The 20184-nt window shown below is 41.7% G+C and overlaps 4 protein-coding genes across 10 annotated transcripts in view; 2 read left to right on the top strand and 2 right to left on the bottom strand.

Moving 5' to 3' along the window:
* Window positions 1–5400, top strand: part of Pole2 (DNA polymerase epsilon 2, accessory subunit) — a 35394-nt gene extending 29994 nt beyond the window's left edge. For 3 of the 4 annotated variants that reach the window (XM_087208063.1, XM_087208061.1, XM_004835587.4), the window contains 2 exons: window positions 843–910; window positions 5291–5400. In XM_087208063.1, coding sequence (XP_087064189.1) covers window positions 843–910; window positions 5291–5309 — 87 coding nt within the window. In that variant the 3' untranslated portion in view covers window positions 5310–5400. Of the gene's footprint in view, window positions 1–842; window positions 911–2033; window positions 2400–5290 lie in introns of those variants that run through there. The other variant, XM_087208062.1, reaches the window with a different exon arrangement.
* Klhdc1 (kelch domain containing 1) overlaps window positions 1–12419 on the bottom strand; it is a 94159-nt gene extending 81740 nt beyond the window's left edge. The window contains exon 1 of the mRNA XM_087208069.1: window positions 12289–12419. The gene's annotated coding sequence lies outside the window, so the exon portion shown is untranslated. The remainder of the gene's footprint in view (window positions 1–12288) is intronic.
* Mgat2 (alpha-1,6-mannosyl-glycoprotein 2-beta-N-acetylglucosaminyltransferase) overlaps window positions 1–20184 on the bottom strand; it is a 40134-nt gene that overhangs the window by 15048 nt on the left and 4902 nt on the right. The window lies entirely within an intron of this gene.
* On the top strand, window positions 11307–19688 carry Dnaaf2 (dynein axonemal assembly factor 2). 4 transcript variants are annotated; one of them, XM_087208058.1, is made up of 4 exons: window positions 11322–12627; window positions 15810–15907; window positions 17795–17938; window positions 18877–19688. In XM_087208058.1, exons 1-4 carry the CDS (start codon window positions 11451–11453, stop codon window positions 19378–19380), a joined length of 1923 nt encoding a protein of 640 aa, XP_087064184.1. In that variant the 5' UTR covers window positions 11322–11450; the 3' UTR covers window positions 19381–19688. The 4 variants fall into 4 exon arrangements, with proteins under 4 accessions (XP_004835643.2, XP_087064184.1, XP_087064185.1 ...); XM_087208059.1 differs by lacking the exon at window positions 15810–15907 and adding an exon at window positions 12987–13130 and having other exon boundaries at window positions 12569–12627; XM_004835586.4 differs by lacking the exon at window positions 15810–15907 and having other exon boundaries at window positions 11307–13130.

Below are 20184 nucleotides of genomic sequence, written 5' to 3'. Positions count from 1 at the left end.
ATGCCCAGTGTGACAGTGAGGCCACTTTCCTTAACATTTTGGGTAATCTCATAGTCAGTGCTCTATTTGACTATATCTTATTTCTGGACTTTTCCACTTTCTAATCCTGTGAGTAAACAACCACCTTCTATACCACTGTTGCAACTTTTATGCCTTTTGGACACAGAACTTGCTTTTGATACTTTGTCATTCCTTCTTGGTACTCATGTTAATGAATACCTCCTCTGAGCCAAACACTGTTAGGGGTGGAGGCTGGAGACAGACCCACTGCTCAGTAACCTGAGAGTTTCACAGTAGACATAATTATATGTGTGATTACTACTCTGTTGCCTAGGGGGCGCATTGGAGGGGCATCAAATCCAGATTTTCATTGGAGGAAGAGATAGGACTCAAACATGATGTTTTGAGTATCTCAGCCTTACACAGTACTGTTTCTTTTTTTTTTTTTTTTTTTTAAAGACATATTTTTTAATTTTATTTATTTATTTATTTTTGGTACTGGGGATCGAACTCAGGTCCTTGGGCTTGCACAGCAGGTGGCAAAACCACTTGAGCTAAATCCCTGGCCCCACAGTACTGTTTCTTATGGTAATCTGTTAGCATGAAACTACTTAGCCAAGGGCTAGGGATTTAGCTCAGTGGCACTGGGCCTGCATTGCCAACACAAGGTCCTGAGTTCAATCTCCGGTACCAAAAAAAAAAAAATCAAGATCATTTAAAAACCTGTCATATTTTATAGTCACATCTTGCAACTTTTAAGTCATTACCAAGGAATTTGATTTAAAAGATAGAGGTTACTTTATAAAAATTGAGAAGTCACTTAAGCATTTTTCTCCCAAAAGGGCTCTTTTCCAAGAAGTGGATTTTCATTCAAAGTTTTTTATCCTTCCAACAAGACAGTAGAAGACAGGTAAGTGTGCTCACAGAAACTGCCAAGGGTTTCCTCTTGGTGTCATAGTGCTAAAAGTCACATGATCTATAGTTGTATGTTGAGATTTTTAACAATGCCTGTGGTAGCTGACTGGAGATGTTCTAAGCTGAACTTACTGTGGCCCTGCTGTGTGACACAGAAGTGAATACTTGATGGTATGTGTGCTGAACTCAGGAACTGTTTGCTGAGTGGGATCTCAGGCCGTCTGTGCAGCTGGGCTGGTTCTTCTAGGCTGACTCCCGAGGATGCTGTCACTCTTCCCAGAGGTCAGCCCTTCTGTCCCATGTTTGATTCTCATAGCCCAGGTGCTGGCCTCAAACCAACAGCAAAGAAGTCATGGAGCTGGGTGTGTGTATAGTGATGGGGAGGGGCTGGGGTGGAAAGGAGATCTTAGGAGAGAAAATGAATAGTCACCTGGTGAAAGTGGTTTTCACAGGGTCATCTATACATCACTGCATCAAATACTCTGAGGTACTTGTTAAAAATATTAAGTTACATGAGGGTCAGGGATTTAGATCAGTGGCACCACACCTGTCTCACAAGCGCAGGGTCCTGAGTTCAATACCAGGTACCAAAAAAAAAAAAAAATTAAGTTCCAGGCTCTTACCCCAAAGTCATCAAAGGGATAACTAGAACCCAGGAACGTGCACTTTTTTTTTTTTTTTTAGGTTTTTTTCAGTCAAGGTCTTTCTCTGATTCGGGCTGGCCTTGAACTCACTGTGTAGCCTAAGCTGCTCTTGAACTCAAAGTGATCCTCCTGCCTCAGCCTCCCAAGTGCTGGAATTACAGGCATGTGCTACCAAACCTGGCAAGAACATGCTTTATTTTTTTTCTCAGTACTGGGGCTTGAATTTAGGACCTTGCATTTGCAAGGCAGGTGTGGTGCCACTGAGCAAAATTCCCAGCCCTGGAACATGCATTTTTAAAGTATTATCTTGGATTCCTGCATGAGCCTTTACACTGAACTATATCCCCAGGGTCCCCCTGTCCCCTTTTACATTTTTTTTTTGGTACCAGCAATCGAACTCCGGACCCTGCGCTTGTGAGACAGGTATGGTGCAACTGAGCTAAATCCCCCCTCCCTTTTACATTTTTGAGACAGGGTCTTGATAAGCGACTAAGCTGCCCTGGGTTTGAATTCCTGGTCCTCTTTTGTCACCCTTCCAGAGTGCTCAAATTAGAGGTATGTTACCACCATGTCAGGCAGTAAAGTTTTTTTTTTTCTTTAAATGAGCACACCAAAACATCTAAACTGAAATACATAATAAAAAATTTAAACAATGTTTAAAAGTATAAAATTAAGCTAAGCGTGGTGGCAAACTTCTATAATCCCAGAACTCTGGAGGCTGAGGCAGGAGGATTGCCACCCAGGGTGGGCTACATAGTGAGTTTAAGGCTAGACCAGGCCACATAAGCCTTGTCTCAAAAAAACCAAAACAACAAAAAACATAAAATTGAAAAGGAAAAATACTTCTGCTTCTCAGTTTCTTTTTGGTACTGGGGATCGAACTCGGGAACTTGTGCTTTCGAGGCAGGTGCTGGAACGACTGAGCTAAATCCCAGGCCCTCTCAGTTTCTTATATAGACATGCATTGTTTAACAGTAGGGATACCTTTATATATTTGGTTCTTAACTATATTCCAGGCACTGCTTAATTCTTAGAATATAAGCCAACAAATTCTTATAAAGATATTTGTGGTGGCACATGCCTGTAATTCCTGAGGCAGGAGGACTGAAAATTCCAGCCCAGCCTAGGGAAATTTAGTGACACCCTGTCTCAAAATAAAAAATAAAAAGGGCTCAGAATGTAGCACAGTAAGAAGGCCCTGGGTTCAGTCCCCAGTACTAAAAAACAAAAAGCGCAGATATTCTAGCTTTTAATTTAAATCTGGACAGCTGACTTTATCCAGCCAACATGATATACTTTTAAAAAAGGCGAAAGGGTTGGGGATTTAGCTGAGTGGTTCCGCTGCCTGCCTCGCAAGCTCAAGGTCCTGAGTTCGATCCCCAGTACCACAAAAAGCGATAACGGTTTTAGGCAGAGACACGGTCTTCTCTAGCTCTGCTGTCCACTCTTGGCTGCCCAGCATAGTGGAGTTGAGACTCCAGGGTAGGGTCCCTGCTGAGGGCTGGTGGCCTGGACCATATCATCTGACTTACTGACCGGAGATCTGGTGTAAAACCTAGTCTGCTATGCAAACTACACTGGAAACTCTCCGCAGCTCTTAGGACAAGAGAAATCTGTCTGGAGCACTATTCATTTAAATTCTATCTTAGGAAGACTCTAAATCTAGGCCTTCCTTTGCTTTGGTTACTAGAGAGGCGCAGCCAGGTTTGTAGCCACCTTTACAGCCACAGAGAACTTTCCAGATAAACCTTTGGCTTCTTTTTCTGACCTTTATTTTCTCTTTACTTGAATTTCCTTGATTACTTTTATCTTTTTGTTACATCTATTGCTGCAAAGCATTTTATATTCTTTTACTTAAAAAGAGTTGGGAAGCTGAGGCAGGAGGATTGCTAAGTTTGGGGCCAGCCTGGGCTTCATAGTGAGTTCAAGACCACCCTGGACAGCATAGCGAGACCTTGTCTCAAAAAACAAAAACCAACAGCAACAAAAAAAGAGTTAGGAAATAAACCACAACTGGAAATTAACTGATTTGTTTTTGTTTTTGTTTTTTCGGTGGTGATGGTACTGTGGATTGGAACCCAAGACCTTCCCATTGAGCTAAAGCTCAAGTCCTTTTTAAAAAAATTTTGGGACAGGATTTCACTAAGTCATTAAATTGTCCAGGCTGGGCTTGTGCTTGTAATTCTCGTGCCCTAGCCTCCGAGTGCTGGGAGTAGAGACTTGCACTACCATGCCACGATTACATTTCTTATAATAGCTATGCAGAATTGTTTTGTATTCTGTGTGCTTTATGCAGATTTCTATTAGGTTTGGGGTTTTGTTTTTGTTTTTTTGGTGAGACAGTCTCGCTATGTAGTTCAGCCTGGCCTTGAACTCAAGTGTGTATCCTAGGCTGGCCTCAAACTCTGAGACATCCTCCTGCCTCAGCCTCCCAAGTGCTGGGATTACAGACATGTGCCACCATGCCTGGTTTCTATTACAGTCCTTAGGTGCCGGTCCGTTCTAAGTTTCTAGCATAGTACTTGCCTTGTAGTTGATACTACTGTTTATTGAACTGAGAGTTGGTTCCTTCATCTTCTGTGGCCTCAGATGCTGCAAAGCTTAGACTTAATTCCCAAACTAAAATTTAGTATTAGTAATTTGAGGAATCCTTTTAGTTCTGGATCAGACAGGTTGATGGTATGTGTATTTTTTGGAGAACAGAAAAATATTTCAAGATACATTGATATAATCTGGTCTTTCTGCTTAGTTTCTCCTAAGCAGCCATTTGTTAGCTAGCTGTGAAACCACACTGGTGTTAACCACAGAATGTAGTCAAAATAGGCACCCTTAGCCATGTCAAATGTACTTCCTTTTTTTAAACATGTGTGCTTATTTCTGCTTGATACATAAAAATTGTGCATATTTAAGGGATATAGCATGTATTTCAAATACTCTTATTTGAAAACACAATATTGGTGGTGTAATAGGGAAATACATATTTTCACAAAAAAATGTGTACTGCAAAAAATGATAAAAACCTTTAGAGATGGGCCAGAGATGTAGCTCAGTGGCGCAGCACCTGCCTGGTAAGTGTGCAGCCCTGAGTTCGATTCTCAGTACCAAAAAAAGAAAGATCTTTACAAAGAACAAGTTGAGATTTATTAATCCTAAAATGTATATACCAGGGATTCCATTTCTAAGAATTTATCCTAAAGGTATAGTTGGGCTTATGCAGAAAAGTAGATGTGGTTTAATTTAAATGTGCATATATATCTATATATGTGTACTTATTCTTAACTTTACCAATTTGTTTAAATTTCAAAGCCATAAAAGGACTTAATTATAAAGTGTGTACAGATTGAAAAAAGAATAGTATGCATCATATTCTACCACTTATATACGTTTTTAAAATTAAACTGACATACACACATGTTCATATACCTTTTCCTTTTTGTGATTAGCCTATCTTTATAAAGATATTCTGCCGGGCCGGGGATTTAGCTCAGTGGTTCCTCCATGCAAGCACAAGGTCCCGAGTTCAATCCCCGGTACCAAAAAATAAATAAATAAATATAAAGATACTCTGCCTCTGGGGAGCAGAAGTGGGGTGCAAGACATTTTTAGAGTCACCTTTTAAATTTGGGACAATATACATGTTGACCTATTTTTAGAATTAGCTACAACTAAATATAAAAGAACTATACAACTTAGGTTTCCAAAATATTTAATTTTGTTTTTTCTGTTTTCAGCAAACTTCAAGGCTTTTGATTCTTAAAGACCATCTGAAGAAAAAATTGATGTTTTCTGCTTTATATCTTTATATAATTGATATTAAGTTATAATAAAATTATAGACTAGACTTCTGCTTAAATGTTTTATGAAATTTGATGTTATTAATAAATATGATGGTATTTATAGTCTTACAGGACAAATATTCTCTAGTGTTTAAAAAATAGGCAGCTGGGGGCCGGGGATTTAGCTCAGTGGCACCACCATGTAGCTCAGCAGCACTGCGCCTGCCTGGGAAACGCAAGGTCCTGAGTTTGATTCCCTGTACCTGGGAAGGAAAAAAAGGAGGGGCAGGGGGCCAGGGATTTGGCTCAGTGGCACCACACCTACCTCGAAAGCACAAGGTCCTGAGTTCGATCCCCAGTACCGGGAATAAAATAAAAATTAAAAAACAGGCAGCTATGTGTAAAGATATATTCTATATATTTGCATTTAACTGAAGCTATTTTTATACTGGTCATATTCTAATGTTCATTTAAAAATAAACAAATATTTAGAAGTCTGTGGCTTACTGTTCTAGTCTAACTTACATTATTATTCTCGTAAGAACCCTAAGAATATATTAGGCAATTTTCAAATTGTTTAAGTCACAGAATTTAACAATAGTGAAAAATCTTTATTTCAGGTTCTAGGGTTCTACTCATTACATAATTGCATTTTGGCACTGGAAATTGAAAACCAGTCCCCATAGTTTTTACACTTGGAAGACATAATGGCTTTTTGCTGTGATAGTGTTCCCATTGGTGAGGATCAAACTGAGCATCTCAGGCATGGCAGGTGAGCGCTTAACCCCAGCCCCAGATTTATTTTGAATCAGCATTTGTCATACTCCATCTGGCTGCCACAACAGAATGCCAGAGATTGGGTAATTTATAATGAAGAGAAGGGTACTGGTTCTGAGGGTCAGAGGCCCAAGATGGAAGGGCCTGCATTTGGATGATCCACTTTCCTGCATCATCCCATGGTAGAAGGGCAAACAGGGAGAGAGAAACAAAGGGAGCTGAAGCCATGCTTTTGTAGGGCAGGCATTCCTGTGGAACCAGCATTAACCCATCCTCTGTGCCCTTCTGTCTGATCACCTGTCACTAGGACTCACCTCCCAACACTGTCGCACTGGGAATAAAGTTTCCAGTGCTTTCAAACCAGAGGAGCATGTTGCACTATTTTGTGTGTAATCAATCATTTCCTCCCCTTAATTTTAGTTTCAGGAGTTGGTTTAACTGCTGTCAGAAATGAATCTGAATGACAGGATGCTGTTAACAGTACAGTTAGAAATTTTAAATCCTGGATTGGGAGACATTTCTTTCAAATAATTAGCTTTGGAAGGGGAAGAGAGACTAATAAAAGTGACATAGCAAAGGAAAAATTCCTGAAGGAAATTTAGTATGAACAGTGCCAAGTGAATTTAGTAGCAAGAAGGAAGTAAAATTTGAGATGTGGTTTGAGGGTGGAAAATTTGGGGAGAATGTTAGAATTAGCCTGAAGTTAGAACAGTATGAAGAGAAATCCAGCGAAAACTGGGCATTTTATTCAGAACCTCCAGCACCAGTACACACCCACAAGCCTGTCCCTGTATGCAATATCACAGGTACTTTCAGAGGATTCAGGAACTGAAGGTCACTATCATTTCCAAACAGCCAACAGTGACTTGTCATTGAGTAATATAGGTCGCATATGTATCTGGAATCTTTTTTGGGGTGGTACTGGGAATTAAACCCAGAACCTTTGCACCAACCTACATCCCCAGCCCTTTTAAATTTTTCTAAAATTTTGAGACAAGGTCTTGCTAAATCATTCAAACTGAGTTCAGATTTGTGACTCCTGGTTCAGCCTCCCAGAATGCTGGGATTATAGGTTTGTGCAACCACAAATGGCTGGAGACATCTTTTTAAAGGTTAGACTTGTCCAAAATCTTGAAAGTGGAAGGGCTGGGGATTTAGCTTAGTGGTTTCTCCGCCTGCTGCGCAAGCGCAAGGACCCGAGTTCAATTCCAGGTACCAAAAAAAAAAAAAGTCTCAAAATCTTGAAAGTGGTACAACACTAACTTAAAATACATGATCACTAGCTATTGGGGGTATGTTCTCTGACATTAAGGTTCCAATAGAAAGGAGTGCGATTTTATATACACTTCTGTTTCAAAGACCTGCTAGAATCCACCTTTATGCCTCAAAACCTCCAGGTATAAATGACTAGACATTTAAAGACTTCATTGAACAAATTCAAAGTAAAACCATTACAAAGTACAAGTAAGCGTAAAAAAGTCTTAATGACCTGTAATTCCCCATTAAAAGTAACTTGTTAATATTTTGGAATATATTGTTTTTTCTCTGAACACATTGTTTTCCTATAGAAAATAGTGTAAGTGTATACATCTTAAACTTGCTTTTCTCTTTACTGTACTGTACTGGTTTGTGAAATGAACCTAACATGTTCTAGGTCCTGGGGATTCTAGTGGTGTATCACAAAAGCAAAGCCCTACATTTCATGATACTTACCTTCACACAGCCCTATCCAAAAATAAAAATAAAAATAAATCAAATATGGTAAAAATAAAAAGTGTGGGCAATTTGACATGGGGCATTGTGGGTGAGGGAAGCACGCCACAAGGAGCCACTAAGGTGATGTTTAAGCTCTTGAGATTCAAGGGCCCAGGCAGTACAGGAATCCAGAGGGTCTGCAATTGGGGGGGGGGGGGACCACACAATCAGATGGTGAGTAGAGAGGGCCAGCGGTCAGGTACAGAGAAAATCCAGATATGAAGCTACTGGAAGGTTTTCAGCAGGGACTTAGATAAGTTCATTTTGTTTTCAATACCACTGAGATTTTAAGAAGGGAAGAGCTGGAATGGGGATCTAACTCCATGGTAGAACCTTTACCTAGCATGTATGTGACCCTGGGTTCAACCCCCAGCACTGTTTACAAAAGAAAAGGGAGAGCTGAAGAGGACAACAGTCAAGAAGCTATTGCAGAAGTTTGCAGTCTGATGGTGGCTCAGACCAAAAATGGAAAGTAGAAGAATTTGGGGGAGGGCAGGTATAGTGAGTTGGTAGAATTTGGTAACTGAATGGCACTGCAGGATGAGGTAAAGAGGCATCAAAGATCACAATTGGGTTTTAGGCTTTAGTACATGGTTGGTAGTATTTACTGAGACTGAGGAATAAGAGGTTTGAGAAAAGAAACTAAGGATATCTATTTTTAACAAATTGAAACGCCTGTCAAACATCCAGGTGGAGAAATCAGCAGGCAGCAAGCAGTGTGTGTTTCTTAGGGCTCAGTGCTCAGGTGGGACTCGAGATATTATCTTGGAGTCACTAATCCCACCCCGCATAAGATCTATGAAGGCATGGGCTATTTTTTTTTTAACTTTTAAAGTATAAGATACACGAACTCCTCTTATTCAGTATACAGCTCAAGCACTTCACAAACTCCACACCCAACGGCACACCAGGATTAAGAATCTTATAGCAGAAGTTCACTCTTGTTCCCTTCCAATCACAACATTCCAGCCCCTACCCCAATGGCAATCACTAGTCTGACATTTTTCTCTCTTCAAAGTTTTATTAAAAATTTTTTAAAAGGCTTTATTATGCTTGATTGATAATCATAGTTGTGTAGCTCAACTCTGAACAGTGGTTTATTTAACCAAGTTTTGTCTACTACATAATGGAGTCAAACCACGTGTATTATTTTGCATCTGGCTTCTCTTACATTAGTGAAATTCATCCATACTGTTGGCTGTATAGAAGTCCATTGTGTGGTGGATACACATTTATCTGTCCATCTGACGATGAATGAGAATTAGGGTAGTTTCCTGTGTTTGAGGATTATGAACAGTGTTGTTCTGAATATACACATTCTGCCATATACCTTGTACTAATGATGTGTCTCTGCTGAACTATATCTCAAAATTTCTTAGGGGCTGGGCTCAGTGGTGCCGCTGCCTGTCTGGCAATCACAAGGTCCTGAGTTCAATCCCTGGTACCAAAAAAAAAAAATTCTTAGTCATAAGTTATGTATTATGTTCGATTACAAATTTCCAAAGTGCTTGTTCCAATACATTCTTCCAGCACATGAGAATGCAGGTTGCTTCACATCCTTGGAGCATGATTTTGTTTTGTTTGGGTACTCAGAACAGTGATATATATATTTCGGAATTTGCAACAGATTATCTGTTGGAAGGACTAATCTGAACATACATGCTATGGGCTTGGGTAAAATCATCTTGGAAGACATATTAGATAAGAGGGCTGGGTGTCTTGAGTGACTCCCACATTTAAAAAACAGAAGAGGATCAAGAAACACAAGGAAAATTGGAGAGCTTTGAGTTCCATAAATCAAGAGAAAAATGTGTTCCAAATGTGGTGGTCAGTTGCTTTGAAGGCTGCCAAGAGATCATGGCTTAGGTTTGTGAAAGGAGAAGAGTCTGGAATTCTACTTTTAGTCATTTCAAAACTAAGAGGCTAGGGTTAGTGTGGTGGCCCACGCCTGTGATCAAGCACTCAGGAGGTTGAAGCAGGTCCATCACCAGAGTTCGCGGCCAGCCTGGGCTCTCTAGTGAGTTCAAGGCCAGCTGGAACTACATAGTGAGACCCTGTTAAAAATAAAAAGATGGAAACGAGGCTGGAGATTTAGCCCAGTGGCACCATGCCTGGCTTGTAAGCACAAGGTCCTGAGTTTGATTCCCGGTATCAAAAAAAAACCCTGAAAGGCTTAAGCATTAATGGGAAACTTCAAGTGGTCAGCTGGATATGAAAGTCCAGAGTTTGGATATGAAAGTCCAGAGTTTGGATCCTGAAATACAAGTTTGGTATTTGTGGGTGTGCATATATTTGTAAAGGACGGTATAGATGGAGAAGAGGCTCAGAGCATTTCTACTACAAACTGAATGGGAGACACCCGCAAAACAGACTGAAAGCATGAGGAGGTAGGAGAAAAACTTGGAAAGGCTCTTGTCACTGAGGTAATACCACATCATCAATTGAGTTGTGTTGCTGAGAATAGAAAAATGATCATGGAATTGACAAGCTACCAATTAAAAAATAACTACCCCAGTCAGATATACTTTGGGACTGGGAGATGGCCCATTAGTAGAGCACGTGCTATAGGAGTCAGGCACTGGGTTCCATCCCTAGCAGCACATGCAAAACCCATTTCTCTACAATCACTTCCAGTGACGACACAAAATCCTGTCATCACTACCAAAATCTGCTGTCAGTTCCCTGTTGAACTCTTAAGATTCTAAACTTTTAAAATCATGCCCTTACAAATGGGTCAGATATTTATTCAAAGTGTATCTGGGTTAAAAAGTATTTATATATTCCTATCATGAGAATACGATAATTGTACACAAGTCTTGGCCATTTTGATAGGTGCTATATAGTATCTTGTATTTGCATTTTTATTATTAATGAAGCTGAAGGTTTTTGTTTTTGTTTTCGTACCAAGGATCGAACCCGGGACCTTGTGTTTGCGAGGCAGGCGGTGGCACCACTGAGCAAATCCCTGGCCTTAAGTTTTATATATTTATTGGCAGGTGGTATTTGCTTCCGACTAGCCTGCCCATAACTTTTAGCCCCAAGTGAGTTTTAACTGGCCAGAATGTATAGCAAAACATCCAGAAAATTCAAAGAGTAAAAATTAAAATTAAACTGTTGGCTTAGCAAAATGAAAAAAGGCAGATAAAGTTAGCTTAGAATCAGCTGGTGAATACAACTGGCTACAGGACTCTGGCCTGGGGACTCTGGCAACTTCTCAGGTCCCCATCTTGCCTGTGAAGTAAGGATGTTCATCTTACAGTGTTATGAGCACTGAATGAGACGATGTTCAAAATGTTGTAAACTGCGACACTTAAATGGCACAGGAATCTAAAAAATGCAGCAGGTTGAATGGCTGGAGAAGAGATGAAGCTATTTCTAGCATTTCCACCCGGTTGCTGCCCCTCCTCTCGGTGTGGGTGGTGTTCCTATGGCAACAAGCACGCGCTGCCCGGGCTCAACAGCCGTTACCAACTCCGACTCCAGGCCGGTCACTCGCCACGAACCGGAGACGCCGCGGGGCGTCTTACCTACCCAAGCTTCGTCTCATCATCCTTAGGGCGAGAGCAAGGAATCGCAAAACAGCATGGCCACAGCAGCGGGTTCCTCGCCGCTAGAGGACTTGGACCTGAGCAAAGAGGAGGTCCAGCGGCTCACCTCCGCTTTCCAGGACCCCGATTTCCGACGCATGTTCTCCGAGTACGCGCAGGAGATCACCGACCCCGACAACCGGCGGCGTTACGAGGCGGAGATCACAGCGCTGGAGCGGGAGCGCGGAGTGGAGGTGCGGTTTGTGCACCCGGAGCCCGGCTACGTGCTGCGCACCAGCCTGGACGGGGCTCGGCGCTGTTACGTGAACGTGTGCAGCAACGCGCTGGTGGGCGCGCCCAGCAGCCGCCCGGGCCCGGCGTCTGGCAGCCAGTGGTCCCTACCCTACAGCCTGGCGCCCGGCCGCCAGTTCGCGGGGCGCGGCGGCTCCCGCTACACCGTTTACGACGTGGTCTTCCACCCCGATGCGCTCGCGCTGGCCCGGCGCCACGCGCGCTTCCGTCAGATGCTGGACGCCACGGCCCTGGAGGCGGTGGAGCAGCAGTTCCGCGTCCAGCTGGACGGCAGGAACGCCAGGACGCTAAAGATCAAGTACAAGGGGACCCCAGAGGCGGCAGTGCTGCGCACACCCCTGCCGGGAAACTGCGCGAACCGGTCCGCAGGGGCTCCCGAGGGGCCGCTCCCCGACTTCCCCTACCCCTACCCGCACGCCGTGGCCGCAGAGAACCCCGCGGGCCCGCGGGCCCCGGCGCCCTCCACTCCCGCGACGGCGCCGCAGCCCGCGCCCACCGAGCCTCGCTGCAGCGTGGTGCAGCGCCACCTCGTGGACCTGCAAGATTACCGCTGCTCCCGGGACTCGGCGCCCAGCCCCGTACCGCACGAGCTGGTGGTCACCATCGAGCTCCCGCTGCTGCGCTCGGCGGAGCAGGCGGCGCTGGAGGTGTCGGGAAAGCTGCTGTGCCTCGATTCGAGCAAACCGGACTACCGGCTGCGGCTCTCGCTCCCGTACCCGGTGGACGACAGTCGCGGCAAGGCGCAGTTCATCAAGGCGCGGCGGCAGCTGGTGGTCACCTTGCCTGTGGCACAGTGCGCTGCGCTCCCAGAGCCCAGCTCGACGCCGGAAGAGTCTCCGGGCGCGCCCGGAAGTGACGTAGGGAGCGCGGCTCCTGGGGCCCCGGAACAGCTGGTTCCAGAGTCTGTGGAGCCGAACGTGGGTACGTTCTGGCGCTCGTTCCCGGGTCTGGAGAAGGAGCAGCCTCCCGGAGCTGGAAGCTGGCCTGGGGACGCAGGGAGAGGCTCCCCTTGTGCTTCGTCCCGGGGCGCCGGTGGGGAGTCTCCGGCAGGAAGCGAGGGCGCGGGCGGCCCGCGCTCGGGCCGAGCCATGGGAGGCTCGGCGGCCGAGAGCGGGGATCCTTCGTGTCCTGCCCTGCAGTGCAGTCAGGACGAAGACTCCCTGACTCTGCTAGTTCAAGTGCCCGGGGTTCAGCCACAAAGCCTCCGAGGAGATCTGAACCCCCTCCGGTACAAATTGAACTTCGCCACACAAGACTTAGCTTATTCCTTCCACTTGCAGTTTGCTCCAGAGAATAAGTTGAGTACCAAAGAACCCGAGATTAGCGTTTCTTCAGACAATGCAGTGATAGTGCTGGCCAAATCTCCAGGGAGCCGTGGACATTGGCGAGAGTGGTTTTACGGTTTAAACAGCTGTTCTTTGGAGGTAATGGTTCGTTTTAGTCTTAATAGTTGAAATACTCCATCTCAGTTTTAAAATTTGCTTACAACCACACTCTCCGTTTATTCTAACCAAGGCGCAAGGAGACACAGTGGATTCTCTGATTCGTAGACCTGTGGGGTTGTATGCAAGTCGAGAGTGTTTTCCCCTGGAGAAAAGGTCACTATAACTGCTCATATCCTCAAAGGAATCTGTGATGCCTTTTTTTTTTGGTACCGGGGATCGAACTCAGGTCCTTGCGCTTGCGCAGCAGGCGGCGAAACCACTGAGCTAAATACTCGGCCTCTGTGATGCCTTTTGATAAGTTTAAGAAGCGCATCAAAGTGGCCGACTCAAATTACTTTTTCTGAGTAAAGAAAGTAATAATTTGTTTCTGGAGGCGGAAAGTTAACTGAACTCTTGTCGCACAGGTCTTATGTGAGAAACTCAGACCCAAGTGTCACTGTAAATTCCATGCCATTACCCCCCTATAGTGCAGCTTAATTGTAGCTAGTGTTGAAGTTGTCCTCTGGTGGGTGCTGGCTTACCCTGGGGATTGAACCCAGGGCCTTCGCACTGAGCTCCATCCTCAGAAACCCCTCCTCTCCTTGCATTTTGATACAGTCTCCTTCTGGGCTCGAACTTGTTATCCTCCTGCTTCATCCTCCCAGAGAACTGTGAATACAGGCTTGTGCCACCACGCCCAGCCAAGTCTCTTTTAATTATTCTTAGGACCTTATTAGTATTTAGCACAATGCTAGCATTTAACTCTGCTGTGGTTCTGGACAAACAAGTGGGCTGAGCATTATAGTATAATATAGCATTATATTATAGTTCACTGTATATTATATAAATCACTATATTAATTATATTAATATAGTTCACTGTATTATGGTTCACTGTGTGTAAATTTAGGAAAAGGCATTTGTTTTCCTGTGTCTTAATAGATATGAATAACTCACAGTGTGAGAAGAAAACTTAATGGACAAGCAGTTAAGAGAATATTCAAGAATATACTTTAGCTGGGCGTGGTGGTGCATGCCTGTAATCCTAGCACTCGGGAGGCTGAGGCAGGAGGATTCCTTCGATCTAGGCCAGCCTGGGCTATGTAGTCAGTTCAAGGCCAGCCTGAACTACATAGCTAAGCCCTGTCTTAAAAAAGAAAAAGGAAAAAAATATATTTTAAGATGAACATGGTGGCATATACCTGTAATTTCAACATTGAGGCTGAGGCAGAAGGATCACTGAGTTCGAGACCAGTCTGGGCTACATAGTTCAAGGCCTGCTTGAACTATATAGTGAGACCCTGCCTCACAAAGCTAACGAACAGAAAAAACGAAGAATATATTTATTTGATTTGCTAGTATGTTAACATTTCAGCAAAGAAACTAAACCAAAATGGGATTAAGGCAACTGTCTTACTATCTTTGAAGCCTGAAATAGATTTATCATAATTACTTCATTAATTGCTGTATTTGCTAGGGTTGATGGGACCATCACGTCCAAATCTGTTGCTTTACATTGTACTGAACAGGCTCTTAAGTGAAAGTAAATTTTATTTATTTTTAAAATTTTTTTAATTAATTTATTTTGAGACAGGGTCTTGCTATGTAGTTCAGGCTGGCCTTGAACTCAGGGCAGTCCTCCTGCCTCAGTCTTCCAAGTGCTGGAATTACAGGCATGTGCCACCACGTCTGGCTAATAAAGGTAAATTTTTTAAAATTATAACTGGACATGATGGTGGATGCCTGGGAGGCTGGGGCAGAAGGATTGAAAGTTAGTCCTGACTTGTAACTTAGACCTGGTCTCAAAATTAAAAAATAAAAGCAGCTGAGATACCACAGTATGAAGGGCTTCAGTTGAATCCCAAACCTGGGGAGTGGGAGACATATAATGATTATATTATTATGTGCATTATATGAAAGAAATAATGTAGAGAGACTTTCTCAAGACCAGAATTGTTATTTTACATACAAATATATGTTAAAGATATTTACGTAAGGCTTAAATATTCACTGAGAGTTTTCCTTGAGCTTCAGGGCCAGTAAGTTCAGAAACTCATAGTAAAATCAGTCAATAGAATGAGAAGAAAAGTGTATGCAAATAGTCTGTATTTAATTAGAACCATTTCTGAAATAAATATTTTCTCCTTGAGTTAATTAAAAAGTATTTGGTGCAGTGAGGCAATATGAATGTCTTTTTTGGTGGCATGAACCATAGAAATGCTTTTGATGGGGGTACTTCTGTAATACAGTATTCTGAATCTTTACATAATAGCAAGGCAAATTAGTCTAAATGTAAAGTTTTTTTTCCAAGTTCACTTTTGTTTGGTAGGTGTTCACAGTTCAAATACTGTTTAATGGAAGAGAACTTGAAACTTGCTTCTTCTAATTTTCTCTTATTTAGATCAAATAATGAGCTATGTTTATTTTGTAATTATAAAATTTGCTTTTATTAAAGGACAATGAAGGAATTTTAAATATGGTTAGTTATGAAAAAAATGGTTAGTATGGTTATCCTTCCCATACTCCAACATACCTATAGCCACTTGACATGATATGAACACATTGTCTCATGTTTGGGATTCAAATGAGAGTGACTCTTAAATCTTCTTATAGTTTGGAAATCTTCCCATATCAGTGTCTTGAAATCTACCTCATTCTTTTTTGTTTTGTTTTGACACAGGATCTCGCTATGTATTCCAGGCTGGCCCCAAACTTGCTGAGCTCCTCCTACCTCAGCCTCCAGAGTGCTGGGATTACAGGCGTGTACCCCAACATCAGGCACGAAATCTGTGTCATTCTTATAAATAACTATATATTAGTGTCATGCTGAAGTACCTCAGTTCTTAAACATAGAATATACTTCTTTGAACAAATTTTTTTTTATGGAACCAGGGATTGAACTCCGGTCCTTGCGCTTGCGCAGCAGGCGGTGAAACCACTGAGCTAAATTCCCAGCCCTATACTTCTTTTAAATAAAATATAATGGGCTCTTACATGGCCCAAAATAGAAAAACTGTTCACACAATATTGAACAGATCCTTTTGTGTATTTCTTACCTGGCTCATTAGAAATTATCCTGAAACTGAATTGTATTTTTTTTTCTTCTTTTTTTTTTTTTTTGGAGACAGGGTCTCATTTTGTAGTGCAGGCTGGCCTTGAACTCACTGTGTAGCCCAGGATGGCCTCAAACTCATCGATCCTCCTGCCTCAGCCTCCTGAGTGCTGAGATCACAGGTGTGCGCCACCATGACCGGCTAATTGAATTGTATTTTATACCTGGCATTGGATTTTGTGATGGTTAAGTCTGGGCTTGACTTGTGGCAAATTGATTGCGTTGCCAGGGCTATCCCGTTGGTGAATTCCTGACTGGATGGGCTGCCCAAATAGCTGCAGGAGTGGGTGACTGGGACATGATATTGGGTACTATTTCTGGTTCTGGGCCCTTCCCCTGCTCTTTGCTTGCTGGATGTCTTGACTTGACCAGCTTTTCTCCCACCTGCCTTTCTGCCATATTTCTACCTTGGATCTGGCCAGCCATGAACTGAAACTGAGCCAAAATAAACATTACCCAGGTGTGGTGGCACAGGCCTGTAATTTCAGCACTAGAGAGGCTGGGGGAAGAGGATCGCCCCCAGCTTGAGGCCAGCCTGGAGTACATAAGTGAGACCCTGTCTCAAAAAACCCAAAATAGGGCCAGGGATTTACCTCAGTGGTGCTGTGCCTGACTGGCAAGCACAAAGTCCTGAGTTCAGTCCCCAGTACCAGAAAAAAATAAAGTAAAAATAAATAAGAAAATAAACATCTCCTCCTCTAGGTTGTGGGTGTTAGGTATTTTGTCCCTGCGACAGAAAGCTGACCAATGCACATTTATATTAGAAGTGAAGTTATTAATACGAAGTATTAAGGGAGAAAAAAAGAAAAATACTGGCTGGAGATTTAGCTCAGTGGTTCCACCACCTGCCTCGCAGGCACAAGGACCTGAGTTCAATCCCTGGTACCAAAAAAAAAAAAAGAAAAAAATACTATTTGTAAGTTAATACTATCTAGTAAGAGAAAACATACCTCAGATTTAATAAACCTAGATAAAGAACCAAAGCTTTTAAACATTTATTTTTTAAAAATGTAATTATACACACATACTTGGTACAATTTGTGTTGTTCTGTGCAATATTAAAATTTTCTTTCTCCAAGACAACATACAGGAATAATGTTAAGATCAACGTTGTAGCTGGGTGTAGTAGCACATGCTTGTAATCCCAGCACTTGGGAGGTTTAGGCAGGAGGGTCTCCAAAAGTGAGCTTAGGCTATGTAGTGAGTTCAAGACCAGCCTGAACTACATAGGCAGACTCTGTCTCTTAAAAACCAAAAAAAAAAAAAGGCCAGAGTTTCAGCTCAGTGGCGCCACCCCTGCCTTGCAAGTGCAAGGTCCTGAGTTCGATTCCCAGTACCAAAAGAAAAAACATTTTAAAAAGTATTACCGTGGGCTAGGCATTTAGCTCAGTGGTTCTGCTGCCTGCCTGGCAAGCACAAGGTCCCGAGTTCGATACCCGGTACAAAAAAAAGTGTTACCCTGAACTGTGTGAGCTTTTGTGAACTGCTTTTAGATACAACTGTGTCAAGTATGCCCTACAAGACAGAATATTTTTTTTCCCTTTTTACTTTAGGAAAGGTTATTTGTCAGTGAAGAAAATGTTAATGAGTTTCTTGAAGAGGTCCTGAACCCTCCATTCAAACAGACAGTGCTCCCAACCCCACCATTAATTGAAGTTCTTCAGGTTACTGATGAGAAGATTCAAATTCATGCAAAGGTAAGATTTTGATGGGCCTTTTAGGGGCGTGACTAATGGCAAGGTTAAAACTTAACTCTTGATTTCATATTGTAACTTTAAAACAAAATGTACTGTATATGGCTGGTGAGAATGTAGGAGAAAAGACTTGTCTGCATATTTCTATATGCTTAAACACTCCATTATTAGGAGACACACACACGCAAAAAGAAGACACAAGTCTCTTGACTTTCAAGTCATGGCAGTTTTTTTTTTTTTTTTGAGACAAGGTCTTGCTATGTAGTTCCGGCTGGCCATGAACTCACTATGGAGCCCAGGCTGGCTTTGAACTCTCAGAGATCCTCTTGCCTCAGTCTATCAGTTACAGGTGTGTGCCACCACGCCTTGTTTAAATCATGGCAATTATGTCATAAAATTTGTCCGTTCTTTCCAGTTAAGCCTTAAGTTTGATTTTTTTTTTTTTTTGGTACCAGGGATCAAACTCAGGACCTTGCACTTGCCAGGCAGGCACAGCACCACTGAGCTAAATCCCTGGCCCTTGATCATTTTTATAGTCTTTAACATTGGACACAAAAATAACAGTGACAGGCCCCACTGATATCTGAACTAGGGGAAAGATGGCTCTGAAGAATCACAGTAATTCAAAAAAGCTCAAGAAATTAGCCATGTCCTTGTAAAAATGACTGTTAAAGGGTTTTGTAGACTGTGTTAAAAAGCTTGGATTATTTTACCCTGAAAGAGATAAAGAGTAACGGAAAGGACTTAATCAGATAATTAAAACCAGGTTTGCATAGTTAGAAATGGCAGCATTTTGAAGATGACTTTGAGGAGGAAGCATCAAGCATATTTGCAGGTCTGCAGGTGTTATTACCATACAGCTTTTTAAAAACTTAATTTTCTAATGGTACAATTGAACGTGATTTTTCAAAGAATTATTAATCTCATTTTTTCTTTGATAGTTACAAGAATGTAGTAATCCTGATCAGCTTCAAGGAAAGGAAAAAAGAATCAATGAAGGATGTCCTCTAACTGAAAATGAAAATATAGAACATCTTACCACTTCTACAATTGATTCTGATTCATCTATATCAGTTAAAGCACCAGAAATAGATATTTGTGGTTCAGTTGCAGGCTTTCAACAAGAGCCTCTTGATGTTTCTCAAATGCAACTAGGAAAATCTCAGCCACTTGAGGCAAAAATGGAACCTCAATTTGTAAAAGAAAAAAGTGCTACTTATTCAAATGAGGAAGATAATTTAAAGGAACCAGTCATAACTGAAGAAAAACAGTTAGATGGAGATCACCAATCTTCATCACTGAACAAAACTGTAATTCACAATACAACTGATTTTGATAGCATAAAAGAAATCAATATGCAGGATGGCAGTGTCCAGATTATTAAAGATCATGTGACTCATTGTGCATTCAGTTTTCAGAATTCTTTGCTGTATGATTTGGATTAATGTAATTTTGGAATGTGAATGTTAAAAGTAAAAAATTGGGAGATCTAAAATAGTTTGTTAACTATTAAAACTAAAGCTATTCAACAAAATATAAATTTTAATTCCAGTGGGGAAACTGGAGATATTTTTCTTTAGAATTTAAAAGTTTCCTTAATCATAGAAATACTAGTTTTGTGATTCTTCTGATAGAGGTTTTTTCCTAATGGAGAATAAAACATTGTTTTAATACAACCTGTATTTATTGACTTTGATGATTTTTGCTTCTTTTGTTTACCATTACTTTAATAAAGTTTCAAAATATTCACTAAGTTGTGTTTGTCACACAAACTAATTTTCAAGATTGGAAGTAACTAGAGATATAACTGCAGGAGTGGAATTTCAAAACTACTTGTTTCTGAGTACGATGTGTTTGTGCTAAAGACAGCTTTTTAGAGGCAGAAGAACTTTAATCAGTATTAAGGATTAAATGATTACAAATACACCATATGAAATTCAGTATTTTTGCATCGATTATATTTTACTCATATCTGTTAAATATATGTAAGTACATATTATGAGGTCAAAGTCATGCTTTTCAAAATTCAATTTTTGAAGTTATTGAAATATTAAAAGATCTTTTGGTTTCATAGAATACATTTAAGAATCTCAACAATTTTAAAACAGGCTATTTGTTCCGATAGGAAAATTGTAATTTTTTTTTTTGGTTCTGGGGATCAAACTCGAGTCCTTGTACTTTTGAGGCAGGCAGCAGAACCACTGAGCTAAATCCCCAGCAGGAAAATTGTATTAGTACATCAAAACAAA

This window comes from Heterocephalus glaber, unplaced genomic scaffold, assembly GCF_053883595.1.
Source record: "Heterocephalus glaber isolate CG9 unplaced genomic scaffold, H.glaber_assembly_v1.0 deba00000901, whole genome shotgun sequence".
NCBI classification, from domain to species: Eukaryota; Metazoa; Chordata; class Mammalia; order Rodentia; family Bathyergidae; genus Heterocephalus; species Heterocephalus glaber.
This window is presented reverse-complemented; position numbering and strand designations above follow the sequence as displayed.

What these genes read in the sequence shown, in the direction of transcription:
- Dnaaf2 (XM_004835586.4), top strand. Translation starts at nt 11,451, where the DNA reads ATGGCCACAGCAGCGGGTTCCTCGCCGCTAGAGGACTTGGACCTGAGC. An exon ending in TAAACAGCTGTTCTTTGGAG is followed by an intron (nt 13,131 to 17,794) that starts GTAATGGTTCGT and finishes TTTTTACTTTAG; the next exon opens with GAAAGGTTATTTGTCAGTGA. An exon ending in AGATTCAAATTCATGCAAAG is followed by an intron (nt 17,939 to 18,876) that starts GTAAGATTTTGA and finishes TTTCTTTGATAG; the next exon opens with TTACAAGAATGTAGTAATCC.